At 37.9% G+C, this 25,741-nt stretch overlaps 1 protein-coding gene and 1 pseudogene across 1 annotated transcript in view; both read right to left on the bottom strand.

Moving 5' to 3' along the window:
* Nucleotides 1-25,741, bottom strand: part of PDE3B (phosphodiesterase 3B) — a 178,341-nt gene that overhangs the window by 33,934 nt on the left and 118,666 nt on the right. Inside the window, exons 3-6 of the mRNA XM_032360189.1 lie at nucleotides 21,523-21,771; nucleotides 18,677-18,819; nucleotides 11,765-11,871; nucleotides 489-699 (exon numbers count right to left, since the gene is read on the bottom strand). Of these exons, the coding sequence (XP_032216080.1) occupies nucleotides 489-699; nucleotides 11,765-11,871; nucleotides 18,677-18,819; nucleotides 21,523-21,771 (710 nt within the window). The remainder of the gene's footprint in view (nucleotides 1-488; nucleotides 700-11,764; nucleotides 11,872-18,676; nucleotides 18,820-21,522; nucleotides 21,772-25,741) is intronic.
* Nucleotides 13,707-13,790, bottom strand: LOC116600396 (annotated as a pseudogene).

Raw genomic sequence — 25,741 nt, 5'->3', positions numbered from 1 at the left:
TTTACAAATGAGGCAAGCAAATTTTGAGCTAAATACAATTGGAAAATCTGCTTAATTTTAACCAAGATCCTAACTGCAAAACATCATACAAATCCAACATCTCAATAAACCTAACAGTTAGGCTTTATCCTGGAAGGCATCCTGTGTCTCTGAAGAAAATAACATGTTTGAAAGTCAACACTGAGGTCTGAAGTAAACACTTACTACTGATAAAAAATGAAAACAAATAGCAAATGAACTGGGTACTACAGTACTTTATAGCAAAATAATTCTCACAATTTACTAGTATCTTGAGATGAATAGAATACTACTATATTTCATTTCAGATAGAGATCACTTAATTGGAAAATGAGTAACAGTGCTAAAATGAGGGAAAAGTTTGTTAAGAATAAAAACCACTCATAAAGAAGACATAATTTTAATCCATTAACTAGTTATAATAGAAAACTACTAACAGTTTATTAAAATAACATATTTGGGAAACTTACCTGTTACACAAACTGCTATCAGAATTTCTAAGTTGCTGATAAGTATCTGGTGAATTGGGTGCACTGCCCAGAGATCTGTGTAAAATAACACTCGGCTTAGTAAGAAAGTTGGCAGTGTCAGGAAATTCTATGGGTGACCGATTAGTTAGAGAGCCAGCAGACACTGGTCCATGGCTGGGAGAATTCACAGGACTCAGGCTGGGGAAAGCACCTTGAGAAATTAAAAGAGAGGCAAGAGATCAGTAAATATGTATGCATGTGTAGGTGTTTACTGTCTCTGTGTATTTATAAAGAACATTTTCCTTCTCTAAAGAAAGCAAAGTATTTACAATTAAATAATAAAAGACATTTCCAGGTGGAGGTGTCTTCAAGACACTATAGGCACTATTTGTCATCATGAGTGTGAAATAAATACCTTGTGGCAAGATGGCACAGATATTAATAGTATAACTAAAATGTACAAAGTGTAGCACATATTTCCCTAACTGGTCTTTATCTTTCACATTTTATATCCCTAGCGGCTTAATATCCACCTGAAGAAAGTATTGGTACCAAACTTCACTGAAGAACCAAAGTTCTTAAAAGCATTAGGCAGGCTGAGCAATGATAAAATTATAGGTTAACACAACAGATTCCTTTTAAAAATACATCCAAATCATTCCAGCTCATTCATTCACTTAACAAATATTTGAGAGCCTACTGTATGGTAGAAAATGTGCTGGGTTTCACCATGGAGAGAAAGATACCGTCCCCGCAACTCAACAAACCCAGAGACTAGCAGAGAACACAAACAAGTGCTCAGTGCTAAAGACTAAAAACAAAAACAAAAAAACAGAATGCTTCAGAAATACATCTCTAATGCTACTGATTTGCTCCAAAAAACCTACACTGAGTGTCCTGAACTAAGGTGTAATGGGTATATCTGGAGAAAGGTAGGCAGATTTAAAACTTTATTTGCAAATAAAGATCTAAGTGTGAATCAGAGGGTAAAGCAAGTAACAGTTACTCAGGAGCTAGGGCATTTTCAGGCATAGCGGTATATGTGTGTGATGGTTAATTCCATGTGTCATCTGGCTAGGCTATCTACAGCGTCCAGCTGTTTGGTCAAGCAGCAGGCTAGAAGTGGTTGTGAAAGTATCTTCCAGAGGTGATTAACATTTAAATCCGTAAACTGGGCAAAGCTGATAACCCTCCCTACTGTGCGTGTGGCCTCATCCAATTGGTTCAAAGCCTTAAAAAACAAGACTGAGATCCTCCAAAGAGGAAGGAACTCCGGCTCCAGACTGCCTTCAGATTCAGGACAGCAGTATCCCCCTCCACCCCTCCTGGAATTTCTAGCTGGACAGCCTGCCTTGCAAATCTCAAACCTGCCTACCCTCACAATACTGCAAACCAGTTCCTTAAAATAAACTATCCCTCCATCTGTCTCTCTGTCTCTCTCTCTGTAAATGCACATACACATCCTATTAGTTCTCTAGAGAACCCAAATACAATGTGTTATTTTATTTAATACAATGTGTTATTTTCACCATGTTGTGAGTTAAGTAGTATTTTCATTCTCACATGTGGGGGGATAAAAAACTATCAAAAAAAAAAGAAAAAAGAAAAAAGAAGCTAAAAACTTGATTTAGTTAACATAGTTAAGGCTGGGAGACCATAGTCCTTTAGTCCTTTCTCCAGAGCTGACACTATGGTTCTATCAGACTGATGTATGTAGAGGTTCCTGTAATTTCATACAGTGTTAGAGCTGAAAAGGATTTTTAAAAATCTGGTCAACCAATTTAATATTTCAGAAGAGGAAACCGAGGACCAGACAAGAAGTGCCTTGCTTGATTACTTACTAAGTGGAAACTAAAGGTCCTTTTTCTAGCCCTCTTTTTTCTCATTTTACTAGTGAGTGTCCAACATCCTGACAGACGAGCTAAGAAGAAAAGGTAACATAATCTTAGGGTAGACATTTGATCTGACAGAGAAGAACCTAGCAACCCTTAAAAAAAAATGCTTTCTATGATACAGTCATCATTTTAATGTTAAACCTTGTTTAGTGTGAAATAGAACACACATACAGAGGGAATGCTAACCACTCAAGCTGAGACATAGAGCACTGCCAGAGACCAGAACCCCTGTCTTCCAGCTCCTCTTCTTCTCATTAAAGGAAATCATTATCTTGACCTGCATGGTATTGGTTTTCTTATAATTCTACCATGTATGTACTCTTTTTTTTTCACAATTTAGATTAGTTTTGCTTTTTTTTTTTTTAACTTTATAAACTCAATTAGATGATGAATATAAATGCTTCTATGCCTTGCTTACATCTTAAAAAGATTCTGCCAGGCAGTTGCGTGTGACTGCAATTCTCCGATTTTCAAGGCCATATAAAATTGTACGCATCAAGATAGCACAATTTTATTTCTCTGTTCAAGTACTGAACTGCCAAATTGTCTTCCAAAGTGGCTGAAGCATTTCGCTTCCCATCAATGTGTCAGCGTTCCCACTTCGGAACATTTTTACCACTTGCGCCTGTCTGTCTTTAAAATCACAGGGCTTGCAGTGGGGATGAAGTCTTGGGTCAGTGTGGTTTTGATGTGCATTTCCCTAATAATTAATGATACTGAACATCTTTTCGTGTGGTAGGGGGTCACTGGTGTATCTCCTCCGGAGAAACAGCTTTTTAGTTAGGTCCATTGTCTTTTAATTATTGAGTTGTAGGGCATCTTTGTATATTCTAGATACCAGGCCACTATCAAATATACAATTTGCAAATATTTTCCCCCATCCTGTGTCATTTCATTTCTCACCTAAAGAGGTGTCTGTAGAAATACAAATGTTTTTAATTTTAATGAATTCCAATTGTCGGTTTTTCTCATTCATGAACTGAGCTTTTGCTGTCATATATTAGAATGCTGTATTCAACACCCCAAGTCACAAAAATTTTCTGTTTTCTTCTACTAGTTTTAGGCTTTAACTCTTACAGTTGTGTCTATGATGCATTTTTGTTAATTTCTGAGGATGATAACAGATAGGATTCCAAATTCATTCTTTTTCCTGTGTATATCCAGTTGTCTTAAGACCATTTGCTAAAAATACTGTTTCCGGGGCGCCTGGGTGGCTCAGTGGGTTAAAGCCTCTGCCTTTGTCTCAGGTCGTGATCCCAGGGTCCTGGGATCGAGCCCTTCATTGGGCTCTCCGCTCAGTGGAGAGCCTGCTTCCCTCTCACTCTCTGCCTGCCTCTCTGCCTATTTGTGATCTCTGTCTGTCAAATAAACAATAAAAAACTCTTTAAAAAAACAAACAAATAAAACAAAACACTTTCTTCCCCACTGAATCATCTTGGCACCCCTGTTGAAAATCAGCTGGCCACGTACGGATTTATTTCTAGAGTCTCAATTCTATCCCATTGCGATGGAATATCCTTATGCCAGTACCACTCTCAATTATACAGGCTGGTAGTAAGTTTTAAATTTCAAAGGGTGAGTCGTCCAATTTCTTCTTTTTTATTAAAAATTACTTTAGCTATTCTGGGTCCCTTGAATTTCCTTATGAATTTTTTTTTTTTTTTTTTTTAGATTTTACTTATTTGAGAGAGAGAGGGAGGGAGAGAGCACAAGTTGAGGGGGAGGGGCAAAGGGAGAAGAAGCAGACTCCTTGCTGAGCAGGAAGCCTGACATGGGCCCCAAGCTCAGGACTGTAGATCATGACCTGAGCCAAAAGTAAATGCTTAACCGACTGAGCCACCCAGGCGCGCTCCATCATATTAACTTTATGGTCAGCATGTTAATTTCTGCAAAGAAACCATCTTGGAACTTGATAAAGATGGCATGAACTCTAAAACGATTGGGGGAGTATTGCCATCTTAACAATACATTTTCTGATTCACAAACACAGAGTGTTTTTGTATTTATTTAGATCTTTAGTTTCTCTCAACAATGTTTTACAGTTTACAGTGTACAGGTCTTATGCTATTTTGTTAAATTTATTCCAAGTATTTTATTCTTTTTAATACTAACTTCACATGGAATTATTTTATTTCAGTTTGCGTTATTCATTGCTAGTATATAGAAATATAGTTGATTTTTGTATTGGGATCCTGTATCCTGCTATACCGATAAACTTATTAGTTTGTAATAGATTTTAATGAATTTCTTCAGGTTTTATAAATATATGGTATCATCTGCAAATATAGTTTTACCTATTCCTTTTATTCCTTCTTACCTGACTGCTGTGGCTAGAACCTCCTAGTATCAGAATCTGATACTCACTAGAGGTGGCAATTATTTCCTAAGTATTAAAAATATTTAAAATTTCATTTTATAATCTCTAGTTCTTTATATTCCCTCTTTGATGAGACACTGTTGTCATAACTCTTCTTAAATACTGTAAATATTGGCACCCGGGTGTCTCAGTTAAGTGTCTGCCTTCGGCTCAGGTCATGATCGCAGGGTCCTGGGATCGAGCCCCATATTGGGCTCCCTGCTTAGTGGGGAGCCTGCTTCTCCCTATCTCTGTCCCTCCACCACACCCCCAATTTATACGCTCTGTCTCTCTCTCTCAAATAAATAACATCTTTAAAAAAATTTAGATATGGTTTCCACTAGTACTTTAAACATATTTATAATAGCAGATTTAAAGTCATTGTCTACTAAGTCTAAATTCCAAGCCCCATCAGGGAAATTTTCTGTTGACAAAAATCTGTTTCTTCGTACATCACAAAAATTTCTTAGCATGTTTCATATTTTTTTTTGTGGAAACTGGACATTTTAGGTAATATTTTAACAGTTCTGGTATCAGATCTGTCCCACACCAAAGGTTAATTAGGTTGCCGATTTTTGTTTTCTTGCTTCTAGTTACTGAATGGCTTTCCTGGCCTAATTATGTAGATTCTGTTTTCTCTGACATGTGTAGCCACTGAGGTTTTACTAGCTGTTTTTGTTTGTTTGTTTTGTTTTGTTTTTTACCTTTAAGTTCTTGATTTATTTTTTAAGTTTGACTTCCTGTAAGTCACCCATGAGTCAGAACAATTTTGAGTCTGAAGGGTTCTTTAAAAGTGTTGCCTAGAGTCAGCTGCCTAGAAGTCACCTGTAGAAGGGAGTCTGTTGAAATAGTTACACCTTCAAACTTTAGTTTACAACACAGGATTGGATTTCACGTTTTGCTTGTGAGAGGCCTCAGGGTCAGCTCCACGTGAGTGACTGGGGCCTTCTTCTGATGCACGTGCACAGCCTCACAGACCCCCGGGAATCTGTCAGACATTCTCAAGTTCCTGCTGGTCATCGAGTAGCATCCAGGATTTCCTTTTAAATTCCAAGGCAGCTCTTGTTGGCCACCACTGAAATCACAGCCTTAGGCAGTCTCCATGTTGCCTGGCATGGGGTTCGGGTTTTTTGTTTGTTTTTTCACAGAGCTGAGTTGAGTCCAAATACCCACACCACCTAGGGAATAGAGATTTCCCAGGGAGCTTCAGGTTGGGACAAAGTGTTTACTGTACTCTCAGTGGAGTTCTAAAAGTCTGCTCTCCCTGATGGTAGCAATGCCACCTGCCTTTGCCAACAGTTCCAATGACAGAGCCCCCAGATGAAATGTCACAGGACCCACGGTCTTACCCAGGTTCAGCAGTCTCTCTTGCACAGAAGACTTCCAGTTTTTTCTTGGGCTTAATTCCCAATGTTCTGAAATGGCTGAGCTTCCTTTTCTGTCTTCTTGCTGTTTTAGCAAGAGAGCGAGCTTATAGAGATCTTCTCTCTGCCGTTCCTGAAGTCAATCACTATATAGGATTTTAATACTTTGAGACTCACTGAGACTTGTTTCACAGTCCAGCAAATGGCCTACTGTCCTCCATCCTGTGCGTATTCTTGGAAAACATATTCATCCTATGATGGCTGAATGTGGTGCTTTGCAGTCAGCTGGGTCATGTCATGTTGCTCTAATCTTCCATATATCTATACTAATATTTTGGTCTGCTTATTCTACTAATGAGAATGGGGAGTTAAAATCTCCAAATATGAATATGGATTTGTCTATCTCTCCCTTTAGTTCTGTCAATTTTTAGCTCATGTATATTACAGCTATGAGATCAGACCTTCCTGCATCCTCGTACTTACAGTGTGCATCTTGTTCAGAGTATACGCTTGAGTCTTGTGTTGTTAACTGCCTGACAACCTTTTTTTTTTTTTTAAGATTTTATTTATTTGACAGACAGAGAACACAATTAGGCAGAGAGGCAGGCAGAGAGAGAGGAAGGGAAGCAGGCTCCCTGCTGAGCAGAGAGCCTGATGCGGGGCTGGATCCCAGGACCCTGGGATCATGACGCAAGCCGAAGGCAGAGGCTTTAACCCACTGAGGCACCCAGGCGCCCCAAACTTTGTCTTTTATAACTAGAGTGTATTTTCAGTTTTTTGTTGAAAACTGGATATTTTATGCTTAACAACACCAGCGGATCCCTGCCTCTCTTCCCCCTCCCCCACAAACAACTGTTAAGTTTATGTGATACAGTTTTCAATCTAGTTGTTTCTCCTTTATGTCTTTCATCTTTTCTTAGATTCTTCTGGATTATTTTTGGTTTTGTTTTTTTTAAATCATGCCTCCTATATTCATTTTTTACTTATACCTTATTCTTCAGTTAGCCAACATTCAGTACATCATTAGTTTTTTTTTTTTTTTAAAGATTTTATTTATTTATTTGACAGAGACAGATCACAAGTAGGCAGAGAGGCAGGCAGAGAGAGAGAGAGGAGGAAGCAGGCTCCCGCTGAGGAGAGAGCCCGACTCGGGACTCGATCCCAGGACCCTGAGATCATGACCTGAGCCGAAGGCAGCGGCTTAACCCACTGAGCCACCCAGGCGCCCCATATCATTAGTTTTTGATGTAGTGTTCAACAATTCATTAACATTGCATGTAGCACCCAGTATTTTTTTCTCTCATTCTTTTAATTGCCACTCTGGATACTACAATGTGCATCTTTGAAGTTTTACTTTCCTTCCAATTTATATTTTTTACTGCTTTTACAAGTTTAAATCCATTTCCCCCTCTTTCACCCTTTATATGCCATTGTTACCACGTATTTGACTTCTCCATATATTATGTATGCTATGAGGAAGTTATTGTGTTTTTTAATCAATATTCACCCAAATGTTCAGACTTACTAGGGCTTTGCATTCGTTCCAGCCATTATATGCTGTAATCAGGGTCATTTTCCTCCTACCTAAGTTACTCCCTTTGCTGAATCTTAGTAGTACAGGTCTACCAGCAATAAATTCTATCAGCTTTTGTCAGTATGAAAAAAATATTTCACTTTTATTTTTAAATGATATTTTCAAAGGGTAAAGAATTCCAGGTTGGCCTTCTTTGTTTGTTTTTTCAAATATATCATTAAATATATCATTCTACTGTCCTTTGAGTTCATACCCGCTCTTGTAAAATCTGTCAATATTACTGTTGTTCCCTGGAAAATAACCTTTTCTATCTGGTTGCTTTTGAGATTTTTTCCTTGTTGTGTTATAATTTAGAGGCATGGCTGAAATTCCAACCTATGATTTTCCTTTTCTTCTTACGGTTCATGGAGTTTTAGGAATTTTTAATTCCTCTATTATTTTGGAAAATTATTCTGCCCTATTGTCTCTCTCCTCCTCTTTGGGACTTCTTTTATACATACATTATACTGTTAATTTGGCCCAGTATGTCTCTTAAGTGTTGTTCTGTTCCTTAGGCTCATATATGGTAAAGACTATTAACATCTTCTGTTATGTTAATAACTTCTTTATCTCTGATAACTTTCTCTCTTAGAAGTCTGTCTAGGCTGAAATTAATACAGCTTCACCAGCTTTCTTTTCATTAGGGTTAGCATGGTCTATTTTTCTCCATCTATTACTTTTAATCTTTATGTGTCTTTATTTTTTTTTTTTTAAAGATTTTATTTATTTATTTGACAGAGAGAAATCACAAGTAGATAGAGAAGCAGGCAGAGAGAGAGAGGGAAGCAGGCTCTCTGCGGAGCAGAGAGCCCGATGTGGGACTCGATCCCAGGACCCTGAGATCATGACCTGAGCCGAAGGCAGCGGCTTAACCCACTGAGCCACCCAGGCACCCAATGTGTCTTTATTTTTAAAGTGGGTTTCTTTCCTCCTTTTTGGAGATCTGAGTTTCTAATCTGTATTACTCTTCTTCTCTTTAAACAATTTCTTTTAATATTTGTTTGTCAGGTTTACTGGCAACAAATTCCCTCAATTTTTGTCTGAGGAAGCCTTGCAAAGGGTACAGAATTCTAAGTTGGTGTTGTCCCCCCCCACCAATACTAAAAATGTCTCACTCCATTTGAATGGCTTATGAAGGTAAGTTTAATTACTTTTGTTCCTCTATAGGTAAGTTGTTTCCCCTCACCCCCCAGCTTCTTTAAAGATTTTTTATCTTTGATTTTCTGTAATTTGAAAACAATATACCAGGTATTATTCTTTTGATATTTATCCTGTTTGGTGTTCCTCCGTGAGCTTCCTGGATCTACAGTTTGGTGTCTGATATTAATTTGAGAAAATTCTCAGTCATTACTGTCTCAAAATATTTATTCTGTTCCTTCTTGTTTTCTTTTTCTGGTATTCCTTCTGTAGTTGTCCATAGTCCTTGGATATTCTGTTCAGTTTTTCTGTCTTTGTTTTTCAGTTTTGAAGATTTCTGTTGACATATCCTCAAGCTCAGAGATTCTTTCTTCAGCTGTGTCCAGCCTGCTCATGAGCCCACTGAAGGCATTTCTGCTATAGTGTTTTAGATTGTGAGTATTCATTTTTGTTTTATTATTTTAGGATTTCCACCTCTCTGCTTACATTGGCCATCCATTTGCCCATCCATTCTTGTATATTATCTACTTAACCCAATAGAGCCCTTGCCATATTTATCATACTTAAGTTCCCAGTCTGAAAATTCCAACATCCCTATCTGATTCTGATAGCTTGCTCTGTCCAAATTGTATTTGGATTTTTACCTTTTGGTTTTTTTACCTTTTGGTATGCCTTGCAATTTTTTATAGATAGCCAGACATGATGTACCAGGTAAAAGAAACTACTGTAAATAGGCCTTTAGCAATGGTGTGAGGTGTGAGGGGAGAAGTGTTATACATCCTGTGATTAGATCTCAAGTCTTTCGGTGAGACTGTGCGCAGGACTACAAACTTCACAAGTGTTTCTCAGGTTGTTTTTTGGTTTGTGTGTTTTGGTTTGGTTTTGTTTTGTTTTTGCCTCTCCCTTTGGTGGGAGAATGACTAGAGCTAACCGAAGTTGAGTATTTCCCTTCCCACAGGTTAGTTAGGCTCTGATAAATCCTCAGCCCATAAGGTTCTGGTTAACTAGTTTCTCCTGGGGGCAGCCTTGTTAAAAAGAGGAAAGTGCTCTTGTGTATTTAAGCATGGTTCCTTTTCCTTGACCCCTGAGGAAAGCATTTTCTCCGCTATTTATTTATTTATTTCCTTTTTTTTTTTTTTTAAAGATTCCATTTATTTATTTGACAGAGAGATCACAAGTAGGCAGAGAGGCAGGCAGAGAGAGAGAGGGGGAAGCAGGCTCCCCATCAAGCAGAGAGCCTGATGCCAGGCCTGAGCAAAGGCTTAACCCATTGAGCCACCTAGGTGCCCCTCCGCTATTTCTGAGGAAATCTGTCAAGCTCCCAGAGGTGAATCTCACAAACTTGGGGGGTGGGGGAGCTCCTTATGTCTGGGCCTCCCTGGGGTTTTTAATTCTCAGAGTTATCCTCCAGCAAATTGCCAACCACGGTTCAGGCTTCCCTACCCCAGCACTGATTCTAGGCAGTGGCTCCAAGTTTCCCCTTGTGCATCTCTGCTCCAGTAAGTCATTACTTCCTGTATTTGCCTGTGGCTCCATTCTTAGTGGGACCAGTTGCCCTGTGTCCTCATCTCTCTCACAGATCCTAGAAGAGTTGATTTTTCAGTCTGTTCAGCTTTTTACTTGTTAGGACAGAATGATGGCTTCTGGGCTCCTTAACATGCAGAACCAGAAGCCATACTATTATCTATATTTTTTCCCCCTCTCTTTGTTTCAGTTTGGATATTTTCTATTTTTCTGTCTTCAAGTTCACTACCCTTTTCTGTCATGTCCAATCTGTTCTCAAACCACCCTAGAAGCTTTTAATTTAATCAACTGCATTTCCCAGTTCTAGTTCTTTTCTATGTGTTCTAGTTCTATGTTAAAATTACCCAACCATTTTTGTCCATCTCCCCTTCTATTTCTTTTAAACCATCTTTATTTTAAAGACTTTGTTAAATCTAACATCAATATTGTACATAGGTCTCTTTCTAGTGTCAGTTTTTCTTATCAATAACACGTTCCTGCCTCTTCATGTTTTATTGGTTTTTGCTGTATGCCAAACACTACATATAAAAGAATTTTGTAACTGTATGTATATTCCATTGCCCCTAATGCCAAACATAATGTACTTTAAAAGTAGGTATCGGTGTTGTTCTGTTACTGCTATGTTGTATTTGTATCTTTCATCTAAAATATTTTGAAGTGTTCTATAATCTTTTGAATTAAAGAAAATTCCTTAATTAGTAGGAGTGGTGAAAAGGGTCAAGCAAGTCAAAAGGAACAAATTTATAGTTATAAAATAAATCAAGGGGATGTAATGTACAGCATGATGACTACAGTTAATAATACTGGATTGTATATTTGAAAAGTGCTAGTAGAGCAGAGCTTAGTTATCACAGGGAAAAAAAACTGTGACTATGTATGGTGACAGATGTTAACAAGACTCACTGGAGTGATCATTTGGCAATACACACAAATATCAAATCACTGTTGTACACCGAAACTAATATACTGTTATATGTCAATTATACCTTAAATAAATAAGTAAATACATGGGAAAAATTCTATTAGAATGACTTACTAGGATATTATTAGGTTTTTTCCACTCTCACAGGAAGATTTTTTTTTCTCTCTCTGTAATTGCCACACTGCGAAAGAATACCCTTGCCATAGAATTTTCCCTTGTTCTGAATATGTGAATCTGGATCTTCAACTTGGTTAAGTAGTTGTGTATTTTATTCCTGAATCCCTAGTGCCTAACCAAATGCCTGGTACATAGTGGATGTTCATAAAGTGTTGTGAAAGAATGAGCAATGGTCAACTAACAGTCAATCCAAATCACTTAGTCATGTTAATTTACGACGTATAAAATGGTATTCAAAATTAGCTCTAAATGTATAATGAAAAAATTGTGCACTACCATACACTTGGAGACCTCTCCCCCATTTAAATCATAAAGAATGGCTTCTTACCAGCTCTTCTTAGACCCATATGGTGAGTTAGGGATACAGAAGATGACCTTTGCTTCGGGATTGTCAGTAGATTTGAACTAAAAGGCCCATTTAGATAGGATCCTTGACTAAAAGGGAAAGATAACAGATTAAAAATTTTAAACATGGGAAATTTCCTCTTTTTTATTCATGATCTTCAGTTCAACTAGGAAACATCTGCTTATACAATCGGAGTTTAGACATCTATCTAGTGCTTAAAGCCTAAAGCAGGGGCCAGAAATGCTCTCTGTAAAGAACCAAGTAGTAGAAACTTTCAGCCTGGCACTTATTCGACCCTGCCATTGTAGCATACAAGCAGTCACAAAATACTAATAAACAAATAAATATGATTGTGTTTCAATGTAATTTAAACAAACAAACAAACAAACAGTAATGGACCACATTAGGCCCGAAAGCTGTAATTTGCTAAACACTGGTACAAAGCAGGTTATCAATACCACCTGGAGCACTTCTTAAAACACAAATTGCTAGTTCTATCCCCAGGATTTCTGGTTCAGGAGGTCTGGGCAGGGCCAGTAATCTGCATTTCTAGTAAGTTCTTAGGTGATGCTAACACTGGGGGGTCCCAGGACCTCACTGAGAATCACTGGCCTAATACATACAGTTTTCACTATTTCCTGCTCCCTCTCTTCACAACTATTGATTATCCATTAACTACCGCCATTTCCTATAACTGAAATATTTATTGTAGGTTTTAGAGCTCTTACAAAGAAATTAAACACAGGTAGGCAATCACACACTACAGCAATGTGATACGTAAAATGCAATTTAAGATTACATATTTGGAAGATTTCCAAAACCAAGCATGTAGCAAGTACACCATAAATTTTACCTTTTCTTCGATATTCACTAGGCTTTTTTCCTCTGTCGACTCCTCATGGGGACACTTTGCCACAGGCTCAAGGACAAATCCAGATTCTCTACTTTTCACTGTTTTTTAGTGGAGGCTAATATCTCAATAAGCTCTTCTCCAACTGCTTCATCTTTTCTGTACTTCCATACCCCATGACTCAAGGAAGGCCTATTTTCTCTGGGACCTAAAAGGTTTTTGTTCATGTCTCTATTACATTTACACATAGCGTATTATAATTTCACTGGTTACGATAATTTTCCCTCATTATTTTGTCATTTTCTTTGGGGCTTTAACACATCTCTCTAAATTCCTGGTGGAAATAGCACGGTGCCTGATCGAGATGTTCAACAGATACTTGTGGAATAAGCGAATGATCTTCTCTTTAGGTTCCTAGTCTCAATTTCCTACAGAACAAATCATTTTTGCTCCCCAGATTTGGGCGAGTGGGCTTTTTTTCTTTCATTAACTCTTGCTTTGAGGGTCTCCTTGGACATTTTTCTAGAAATGTGGTTTGTTCTATAATCCTACGGGAGCAAAAAATTCTGTATTACAAAAAGAGAAGGCATGTAAAACCAGTTAGCAACCCTTAAAACTTCCTTCTTGACACTAACAAAAACTGTAACAGCAGCACTATTTCAAGGATCTATTATGAAACATTCATTGTTTTAGGTAGTTTACATACTTTTATCTTTTTTAGTCTATTTAACAGGTAAGGCTTCAAGAGGCTAAGTGATGTCTCCCCTTTCACACAGCTCAAACTCACAGCGGCAGAGCTAAAATTCAACCTCTAATTTCTTTTCACTCTAACAGGAGAAAGCATTTACTTTCTACCTGTTTTTAAAAGGCCTTGCCCGCACCTTCCATGAAACAATTCTGATTCTAGCTCTGTGTTTCTCAATCTGTAAAATTAGAGATTTAGAGGTAGGGACTTTTTTGTTTGTTTCTTTTTGGTATCAGGGGTAGAATTTAGTGATTTATCACTTGCATGTAACACCCAGTGCTCCCCTAATGCCCATCACCCAATTGCCCCATCCCCTCATCCACCTTCCCTCCAAGAGGTAAGAACTTTCCAATTAGCCATAATCGCGCCTCAGATAAACCTCATTGGCTACGATACTGCCACTACACAAAGCATGAGGTAAGAACTTTTAACATCTAACTTTTAGAGTCTATCGTATTTTTTTTTCTCAAGCCAGTAGTAATGATAATTTGATGATGTCACAAAAAGAGGCAATATGCAAATAATACCACCCAATAAACTCATGTCTCTGCTCAAGCTCAATCATTCTTTGTATCAGAGTACTCCCTGCTCATATGTCAAGTCGGGGAAGACTAGGAAGGCACAGCAAGAATATCACTCAGGGGTATACTCAAACATAAATCTGTGTACTCTTAGTTTACTCCCTAATTAACATTCAAAACACGGAAAGGACTTCTCCTTTTCAAAACAAACACACTGCATTGCTCCACAGTCTCCTACTTTGATTCAAGCTTTTCTAATAATTAAGTATACTATACATTCAGTTAGCTGTTGAGAATTGAGAGGTACAGGTCAAATTACAGGTTTTTCAGCTGAGTTGTAGAATTGTCTCATTAATTCCTGGCCTACAACCAGATAGATGTACACTCCAATGAGATTATCTAAAACAACACTGAAGAAGGCAGAGGACAAAAAGGACAGGAACCTCAAGGTTTATTAATAGTTCGTAAGAGAATGACTGAAGTCAGATTTGGGAATCATTACAAGAGACTGTCAAAAGTTATGGTCACAGAATTAAGCCATGTGTTAAGAGTCTGACTTTTAGACAACCAACACAAATGACCTTGATAAGGTCTGGATCAGCTTGTGTGGTTGTGGGCATGTGTGAGAAGCTGTGCAAACGTGTTGGCTATCTGATGCCTAGATTCACAGAGCTATTCTCTCGAGAAACTGAGTGAGATGACACCCATTAGCCCTCTTGAATGTCAGCAGTACAAACAGGGTCCAGGCACTGGTATCAATCTCTAGTAAATTATGAGACACGGAATTGAGAAGCTGGTTCCCTAGTACATTATTTAGGGAACGTAGTTCCTACCAAATTTTTAGACTGAATTACAGAGCATTTATAGAGATGAAGGATGAACTGAGGAACAGGTTAAAGGCAAGTCTCTTCAGTGTAGGGGTGAAAAGCCTACACAGGTGAAAGCCTAGGCAGTTTTGGAAAATGAAGACTTGCCTATTTTTCCCCAGGGAAAGTCTGTTCCGAGGAAGTGAGCTTTGAGCTCTAAATACATGCTCTGTTTGTCCATAGGGAGGGATGGGTCCCAGCAGTCAGTCCCAGGATACAAGTTTAGCCATTTTTTAACCATAGCTACTAACCCTGAAAATTCAGAGATGGGTAATTTAATTGTCAGCTAACCCAAGAAAGCATTATCCCACATTTCCTGGAACTTCTTCACCAGAGAACCTTCATCTGAAACGTCCACAAAAAGCATCCACTATCATAATCTAATATGGACACCATACCCCCTGCAGGACATTTGTTCAGCAGCTGTTTATCCTCAAAGATCCATTTTAATGCAATCAAACTCATCACAGTCATTGAGCAGGCCTCAGAAGAGCATTAATGACTAACACAGGGTAGAAAGTGAAAGTGCCATAAAAGAGGCAAAGAAAAGGTGTTAAGGAGATTCAGAGGTGAAACAGAGCACTTCTCCTTGGAAACCAAGGAAGGAGGAAAGCGGGGTGTTAGTCTTAAAGTGAAAAGACCTGGTCCGGGGAGAGAGAACAACTATGATGGGGGCGGGGGGGGGGGGGGGGGGGGGGGGGGGTTATGGGGGGAACAGGATGCACAGAAGCAGATAACTAGAGGGAAGAGCAAATAGTTAAACTTGACTGGAGTTTCAGATAAATAGGGAAAGACTGATGTATTTTGGTGTTGTAAAGCAATGGCCCTCTTTATTAAAATTTCAAATTCTGTATGAGATGAAGAGTAATTAAACTCTTCAGGTGGGTAATACAGTGGCTATTCAAATAGTGTAACTCTTCTTACTTGTGGTTTTTCTTCCTTTAGATTCCTTTTATCTTAGCTATCCTAAGATTTATAACACTTGGCTTTTTTCTCCAGACAAAGCTTGAAGAAAAGCAAGATTAAATCCTATATCACTCTTCACTCAAACAAGGTGGGCTGGAAACTATAAGTCAGCTTAATTTTCAAATGAGTTAAACTAAAAACAAAATTATCAGAAAAAGTTCAAGGAAGGGTTTAACTCAGTCACTGCTGTTTTCACCTAGAGAGCTTTCCAAGTCATTTTTTTCTTTTCTCATTCTTTGCAAGACTGTTCATGTCTTCTAGTTTGTTTAATCATTCCAAGTAAGGGTGCAGCTTTGTCAGGAGGGAGTAACAGGGTTTCAACTCCCAGGCCAGGAATTTAGGTACTATTCTAGAGGCATTGGTAAAGGGTCCAAAAACTTACTGACTAGTAACACTGTGTCATCAAGGTTTTGTTTAAGGAAGATTTGTGGTGGGAGGCTAGGAGATGGATCAGGCGGTGAAGGATATGAGAAATGGAGAGGCCAATGGAGAGGAAAGCCGCCCAGGTGAGGAGTCAAGAAAGCACGAAACAGTGTCAGCAAAGTGATAAAGGAGAAAAGGGAGCAGAGAGGAAACGAGGCGCAGACACAGACCCGACAACCGGTACCTAGAGGATAAGATACCAGGACGCAAGGTAACACCAAGTTTTCTAGCTAAATCCATTTTTTAAAGCAACCACAAAACTAGAGGGTAGCACCAGTGTGACAGAAAATAAGGGCAGAAAAACAGTAACATGAAAAAGCGCCTGGAGGGATGAGAAATTTCATTTCGGTCAGAGCTTCAGGGACTGAGAGGTTCACTACTGGAACGGTGTCGAAAACACAGTCAGGGTTATTTAAATCACAGTCAGAGAAGCTATCATCAGAATCTAGGGCTGCCTTCAAAGCAAGACGCAAAAATGCAGGGCACGTGACCTCCGTTTTGGGGTACTCTGATCAAGTCAAGATGAATGCCTCATGATTCCAGATTCATAAGTCTCTCTGGTTAAAACTACTAAAGCCTACAGGTTCCTACAGCAAACACTACCATACATGAAAGATCTGCAGCTGTGCTGTCTAATATGGTTGCCACACAGGTCTAGATGACAGTCCTATGTGGCCCTTTGCATTTTAGTTAAATTAATTAAATGAAATTTAAATTTGGTTCCTTAAACATACCAGACACACTTCAAGTCATCAATAGCCACACGTAGCGAGGGGCTACCATACTGGACAGTGCGGAAAGAAAACATTCCCATCGTCACAGAAATTTCTTCCTTTTTTTTTTTTTCCCCATCACAGAAATTTCTATTGGACGGCACTGACCTAGAAACTTGAGTTTCAAAAGGGATAGTGGTTGTAAATGCTTCATACACTCCTTACCCAAAGTACACTTAGAAACTTATTACTGAGAAGCTACAGCTTCTAAAAGAATTACTTCTAGCCTTATCTCTTTCAAGGAGATGTTGCATAATACCATGAATTACTTTATTCTCCAAGTTTCTAAATCTTTTGAAGCATATGACTTTGTTTTAATGAGAGCTAAGTAATTATATCAAATCTGTAAACAATTTACTTTTAAATGAACATTCCTCAGAGTTAATTTTCTTTGGACTGTGTTCTATTTTAACATCAATCATCTTAAACCAGCAGGATAAAAGTGACCCTTACTCACTGTATCAAGTGTTTAACTTCAAGTGTACTGCTTTTACATCAGTGTGATTTTTGAAAGATTAAAAAGCAATCGTTTTCATCATTCTTTTTTAAACCAAACAGTATTCTCAAGATGATACTTCCTATGGTTAAGAAATACATCATATTTTCAGTTCCTATCATTGCTGACTTCCCCATATCCTGCTTCCATTAAAAAACAAAAACCAAAAAAGCCCCCCAAAACCCATAACTGTCATGTTTAGATCCTCAGCAAGCTCTGCATTCCTGGGACTATACTTTTTATACATCAATCTTTTCCTATTTTATATACCATTTCACTCAATTTTTCTTTTATTAAAAAAATGTTTTCATCTACTTGAATATATTATAAAAAATTCAAATTAAAAAATCACACAAGAATCTGGAACATTATAATTATTTGATCCCATTTCCTATATAAACCTTAATACTTAACGGATAACAGACAAATCCATATGATCCAATCCTGCCATCTGCTGTTTCAAATGTGCAACTACACAGCTCGAGCTCATGAAGTACACACGTGCCCAGTAACAACAGTGGTTTAACAGAAAGTTTAAACTACTTCCAAGTCTGTTAACACAGTCAGATGAGTGACAAAGAGAAGTTGGTAACTCTCACAGGAGATCACTATGTTTCCTGGCTATTAAAAAACAAAGCACTGAATCCTTTGCGATGAGGGTATATGGGTATATTTACATTCAGAAAATTCCAGGCCCTGCATTTTCCCAGTTGCTGATGCCCTTCATGTGCAGGATTAGCACGGGTCAGTTCCAAGGTGATCCTCAAGTGACTACAGAATGTATGAGTCGTCTCAGTCCTCCAGCAACAGCAGCGTTTGGAAGAGTTTTGCTGCCTTGGAATATGAGCCCTGAGAATGCTGCTCCTCGTCTAACTGACTAGTCAGTACTCTGTTAACCCATCTTCCAACACAGCGCACTAGATGGGTAGGATTGCCTCCATACTGGCCACTGATACGGATTTTAAGCTTTCCCATTGCCCTGTCCTAGATTGACCCTATCCTCCTTAAACTGCCTCCCTGACTTCGTAAGGCCTCAGCAGGCCTTGTACCCAATGTACTTCACTTTCTGGAGAAGGTAGGTTAGCTTCCTTTTAAGAATCAGTCTCTCTACCACACCTTATTACGACCCACGCTGTTCTACGTCTAAAGTACTTCAACTTGTTCCTTTCTGCTTTTAGCTATTTCAGACTTCATTCAACAGAGACAAAATGGATGTACTTGACACAAGTTTCTTTAAAAGACGGGGGACCTTACCTTGAAATGCCAAAGTCTTGATGTGGCCTCTTGCCATTACTGCGTTCCCACCTTGAAGAAGGCTGTTCTGCGGGAGGCAGACCTGAGGTTGCAGAGCTCCTCCTCAGCTGTGGAGCTGGTAAGCCATTCCTACTGTTTAGTCCCTGTTGAATAATTTAACAATGGTTAAGACTGTCACCCCTTCAGTTACGCTGTACATGTATTCGTAAAGACAACATGTGAAAATATCAATACAAAGTCTATCTTTAACATGTACAAGAGAAATAAAACATTTTACTCTGAAAATACCTCATATTGACTCCAAATTTCACATTCTACACTGTTGTTCTGTTTAGTGTTCCTCCCACTAAAAAATGATTTCTGAACTCCCTACAATTTAACAAGATCTTTATTCTTTTATACACTTTACTCCCTCATTTCATGAGAAATAAATACTTGATAGTTTCAAAGGCTAATATGAAATATTTACCCTGAAAATCAACTACAGAGTTCAAGCTTAGGATCAGGGACTATAAGACCTATATACTAAACCTTTTTTATTTTCAGTATAAGTCTAATGTACATAGGGTTAACCTGGAGAAACTGAAAGATTCAGAGCTATCTTTCCAATTAGCAATTAAACTCAGAACACCATTAGTATTAATATTTTACCTTAATTTTTAAAAATATTCTAAACTGGTCCAAATATCGATTAACCAATGTCTTCTTATTTATTTATTTATTTTTTTAACCACTGAATAGGTGTTTTACTGAGATTTACATAAAACAGTCTTGACTTCTTCTGAATTTCCCCCACTAACAAACACTGAAACCATCTCAGAGATAAATATCTCCTATGTTTAAGTTTCCCAAGCATGTCGATTTTGTAAAGGTTCATAGTGAGTTAGACTCACAGTGAAAACGTCCTTTGTGGAACATAATCCTTTCTGGCAATAATTTAGGTCCGTACAGTCTCTTAACACATACATAAGACATTTACATTAAATTATCTTTTATGACTCCCCTTTCCTTACTAATTATCTTTTCATAAATGGCTATTGTTCTTTTCTGGAGTAGTATCAGGCTTTTTCTATTCTTTCCCAAAAGCAGAGACAAATTCAATGTGAAATTCAAGAAAGAAATTTAAAGAACACAAAGAAAAGAAATAAGGGTTACTTCCTGGTTCCTCTAGGACTACTCCTATCAGTAGATTCCAGTACCAAAAACAAGCCTGATTAACTAGAATGTCCAGGAAATGAGGCACTTGGGTATACTGTTTCACTGATATTGTTTAAAATGTTTCTAAAATGTACCAGAACACTTTTTTTAAACACAGTAAACATAGTGACAAACATAATATTGATAATAGTAAGATTTTTCTGATTAAGACTTTTAAGAATTACTATTTTTGTGTCAAGTATACTGCAATTGAAAAGAGAAAAAACCTATTGAAAACATCAAATGTCAATAGAAAATACAAAGAACAACTTACCAAGTGAAAGCTAACTCAAGAATATATTAGCATTATTTTGTTGATGAATTTATTACTGTCATTTTTAGATACTTGTGATTAACCTATTTCTCACACGCAGAGTGCTAAAAAGAATGCCTAACTAAGTAACATTGTTAATTGGATTTAAAATAAGGCAAGTACTACTGTATTTATTTCTTATAAATAAAAGCATCACATAATCACCTGTTGTCTAGATTTGTGATCAGTAATTATCAAACTTTAGCCCTAACTGGACTTAATTTTTCAACATTTCTACATCCTAATGCTGCGAACACAATGAAATGAACTGATCAAAATCCTTTCAAAATGATATTTAACTTTTTAAAAGTTCTATATACATCATTACAAGGAACAAAATTAACTGATTTGAATTTTATCTTCTCTTGATTGGTTTCTTTACCTGTAGAATAAATAAATCTAGAATAATCTTTAAAATGTTCTTATTAAGTTTATTATTTGTTATTGATAAAGATATTGATTAGTCAAATAAAGCAATTTCAATTGCACTCTGAACAAGCATAATGTAAACCTACTTAGAATAGTATTTATTATTTCTTAAAGAAAATCCTGTTTTGAAGCACTGATATTAAAAAATAATAATAACCCCATATTTAATTATGGAAAAATCAATGTCTCTCTAGTGTGTGTAAAGGGGGCAAAACAGAGATCAAAAAGAAAGTTAAAGTTTAGGGCGCCTGGGTGGCTCAGTGGGTTAAGCCGCTGCCTTCGGCTCAGGTCATGATCTCAGGGTCCTGGGATCGAGTCCCGCATCGGGCTCTCTGCTCGGCAGGGAGCCTGCTTCCCTCTATCTCTCTCTCTCTCTGCCTGCCTCTCCGTCTACCTGTGATCTCTCTCTGTCAAATAAATAAATAAAAATCTTAAAAAAAAAAAAAAAAAAGCATCTTTAAAAAAAAAAAAAAAGTTAAAGTTTAAAATAATGCTATGCAATTCATAAAACAAATATTATAATGATCAATTCTTTGTGGTTCAATAAGAATATTCCTGGATTCTAAATCATACAACAGATTAATGACATGACAGGACCACTAGTTTGTTATACAAGCCTGGACTTAAATTTGTGTTGTTCTGTATTTAAAAACAATAACAATAATGATAAATAGTTGTGCTGATGAAATTTTAACTGCTGGTTCTACAAAGTTACTTAGAATAAAAGCTGAACACTCATTTAAAATGATTTGAGATTTACAACCACCCCCAAAGTCCCAAGCAGCTCAAAATACTGTACAGAAAAGCTGGTCCTTGAAACTGTATTTTATCTGAGCTATAAAGGAGCAGTTTTAATTTGAAAATATTAAATGTGGTAATTAGGGCTGGCTGATTACTGGATCTTGACCTTGTAAAGTTTTCGTTCTCCTTTCTCATTTGGGTCCTCTACTTCTGAGCAGGGGTAAAATCCAGGAAATGGTGTGAGAGGGTTAATCTTTGGCCTGCAGGAACCTGAGAAAGCACCCATCAAGCTACTGATGCTCCGCAGGGAGGAGATCACTTGTGGGGGAAGGGTTGGATCCACCAGAAGTTCTGACACCATATTGCGAGCCTCATTTAGCACGGAAAGATCAACTCCACTTCCACCTCCAGAATTCTAGGAAAGAAAAGAAAAAAGTAGTATTAACAGATTTGTATGAAAATGCTCTAACATTTAAGAAACACTGTATTTTAAATCTATGTACATATACAAGGTACACTCACAGCGGTTCTTTCAGGTAACCTTACACATTTCAGAGGCAGTCAAGTGTAGGGACAAGGCTTTGGTACAAAGACCTCGGCATCTGAAATCCACACTTGAACCCTAATTGTGTGATTTTGAGCAAGTTATTTAACATCTGAACCTTTTACTTTCTTTACAGTAAAATGGAGATTACAACCACCACCTCATTAAGGGCTGACATGAGACTAGTCTGAGAATACATGTAAAACACGAGGGAATATATTTAAAGTGCAATAAACCACAGCATAACCATCAATACTATGGAAAATAAGAAGATAAAAATACAGGGAAAAAGGTGTCAAAGTTTGAAGGAGATAGTGATTAACTTTGAACTGAATGGTCACCAACAACTTCATGGAAGTGGTAACGTCACACTTGGTCTTAAAGAGTAGACAGGAAAGCTTTTTTTTTTTTTTAAGATTTTATTTATTTATTTGACAGACAGAAACCACAAGTAGGTAGAGAGGCAGGCAGAGAGAGGAAGAAGCAGGCTCCCTGCTGAGCAGAGAGCCCATTGCGGGGCTCGATCCCAGGACCCTGAGATCATGACCTGAGCTGAAGGCAGAGGCTTTAACCCACTGAGCCACCCAGGCGCTCCAGGAAAGATATTTTTAAAATTTAGAATAAATATTTCATTGATGTATACATATGGTATGATTTTTACTTCTTGAAAATACATATATATGATGTTCAACTCAATTACCCATAGAAATGAGCACATGGATAATCAACAGTGAATTAAATGCACTTTTGTTGCTTTTATTGTACCTTAAACCTACATTTGAGTTATCTAAAATTCTTAATTATCAAATGTATTTAATGAATTCACCATAAAACTGTTTATTAAGTATCCTCAACACATTTCAGAACTAAGAAATGTTATGAAAGTTAGAACAATAATTAGCTAAATAATGTCTTTGCTCTTTGGGGATTTTTTTTTTCTTGTAAAGTATTATTTTGTCTTAGCTTTTATTTGAAAACATTCCCTTTTACTAGAGGATAGCCCAGCTATTGCTAATCTTTGTAAATAAATACTTCGCTATATATGTCACTATAGATAATTAAGCATACTTCAAACAAATAGCTTCCCATAAAACTGAATTGCTGAACCACAGTAAATGAACAAGTTACAAGTTGTTCATTACTATAAAACTGCCCTCCTGTATGTTGGTTAAGTCTTTACCTCCACAAATTGTACTATAATAGCATCTGTTTTCCCACCTCCAAATGAGAAATCTGTTGATATTTAAGCTGGTGTTCCTCTATAGATCATGTGTCATTTCTCTCTAGTTGCTTTTAAGTTATTTTCTTTGGTCTTTAGTTTTCAAATGTTTAAATATGACATGGCTTGCAGATTTATTAGAGGTTTTCATATTTGGGATTCACTCAGCTTCTCAAATTTGTAGGATTACTTTATTTTTTGTGTGTGTGCAAAATTTGGGCATGTTTTCAGCCACTGTTTTTTCAAATAATCTTTTAAACTCACTCTCTCCTTCTCAGACACTGATACAAATTTTGAACCTTTTGTTATTGTCCAATACATCCCTGTTATATTGTTTCCATCTATTTCCTCTCTGTTGTTCAAATCAGGTAAATTCTGTTGCTCTATCCTCAAGCTCACAAATTCCATCCTCTCTCTCGTCCCACTCTCCTAAGCCCATTCAGCAAATTTTTCATTTCTGTTACTGTATTTTTGAGTTCCAAAGTTTTCATTTCTTTCTTTTTTTAACTTTTACAGATCTACCTCAGAGATGTTGCAGGTTTGGTTCCAGACCACTGCAATAGAGCAAACAGTGCAATAAAGTAAGTCAAATAAATTCTCTGGTTTCCTAGTGCATATAAAAGTTATGTTTACAATATACTGTAGTCTATTATGTGTGCAATGGCATTATGTCTTAAAAAAATAATGTACATACCTTAATTTTTTTTTTAAGATTTTATTTATTTATTTGACAGAGACACAGCAAGAGAAGGAACACAAGCAGGGGAGTGGGAGAGGGAGAAGCAAGCCTCCCGAAGAGCAGGGAGCCCCTCTGGGATCATGACCTGAGCCAAAGGCAGCAGCTTAACAACTGAGCCAACCCAGGTGCCCCAACATACCTTAATTTAAAAATACTTCCTTTAGCCACCAGGGTGGCTCAGTCAGTTAAGTATCTGACTCTTGATTTCGGCTCAGGTCATGATCTCAGGGTTGTGAGATCGAGCCCCATGTCAGGCTGCACACCCTCTGTGGAGCCTGCTTAGGAATTTCTCTCTCTCTCTCTCTCTCTGCCCTTCCCCTCCACTCTCTCCCTGCCTCTAAAAAAAATACTTTATTGCTAAAAAATGCTAACGATCATCTGAGTTTTCAGCAAGTCGTCATCTTTTTGCTAATGGAGGGTCTCGAATGTGATGCTGATGGCTGCAGACTGATCCAATCAAGGTGGCGGTTGCTAAGGGTTGGGTGGGCTGTGGCAATTTCTTAAAATAAATGAAGTTATCTGCATTCGGCTGACTCTTCCTTTCACAGTTTCTCTGTTGCTTGTGATGCTGTCTGATAGCATTTTACGCACAGGAGAACTTTTAAACTTGGATTCAATCCTCTCAAAACCTGCGACTGCTTTATCAAGTTTATATTATATCCTAAATCCTTTGTCGTCATTTCAACAGTCCTCACAGCATCTTCAGGAGCAGATTCTATCTCCTAAAACCACTTTCCTTTGTTCCTTCGTAAGAAGCAACCCCTCCTACATTCAGATTTTACCACGAGATGGCAGCCATTCAGTCATCCTCAGGCCCCACTTCTAAGTGTACCTCTCTTGCTGTTTCTACCACACGTGTAGTTACTTTCTTCACTTAAATCTCGAGCCCCTCAAAGTCATCCACAAAGGTGGGAATCAACTTCTCTCAAACTCTGTTAATGCTTGTATTTCGACCTCTTGAATTGTGAATCCTTTTCAGAAGGTTTTCAATTTTCTTTGCCCAGATCCAACCAAGGAATCACTATCTGGGGCAGGAACAGCCTTACAAAATGTCTTTCTTAAATAATGAGACTTGGAAGTCAAAATTATTCCTTACTCCATGGGCTGCAAAATGATGCTATGTTAACAGGCACGAAAATACTAATCTTGTTGTACATCTCCATCAGAGTTCTTGGGTGTTCGGGTGCATTGTCAATGAGCACTAATATCTGAATCTTTTTTTTTTTCCCCTGAGGAGGTCTTGAAGGTGGGCTTAAAATGTTCAGTAAACCGTTGAAAACAGATGTGCTTTGTTGTTCCATTTACAGAGCACAAAATACGTTTAACATAATTCTTAAGGACCCTAGGATTTTCAGAACAGAAAATGAGCACTGGCTTCAATGTCAAGTCACCAGCTGCACTAGCCCCAGTGAGAGAACTCAGTCTAACCTTTGAAGCCATGCACTGACTTCTCCTCTCTGGCCTTGGAAGTTCTGGGTACCATGTTCTCCCAATAGAAGGCTGCCTTACATACCTTGAAAATCTGTCATTCAGTGTAACCACCTTCAGTAAGTGTCTTAGCTTAGATCTTCTGGATAACTTGCTGCAGCTTCTGCATCAGCACTCATTTGCACTTTGATGTTTTGGAGATGGCTTCCTTCCTTAAACCTCGTGAACCCACCTCTGCCGGCTTCAGACTACTTCTGCAGCTTCCTCGCCTCTCTCAGCCTTCATAGGATTGGAGAGAGTTAGGACCGTGCTCTAGATCAGGCTTTGGCTGAAAGGAATGTTGTGTTGTGACTGGTCTGACCCTCTATCCAGAACATTACAACTTTCTCCCTATCAGCAAAGCAGCTGTCTCACTTTCTTATCATTCACGTGCTCACTGAAGTAGCACTTTTACA

This window comes from Mustela erminea, chromosome 9 (assembly GCF_009829155.1).
Source record: "Mustela erminea isolate mMusErm1 chromosome 9, mMusErm1.Pri, whole genome shotgun sequence".
NCBI lineage: Eukaryota > Metazoa > Chordata > Mammalia > Carnivora > Mustelidae > Mustela > Mustela erminea.
Note: the sequence above shows the minus strand (reverse complement) of the source record. Positions and strands in the feature narration are given on the sequence as shown.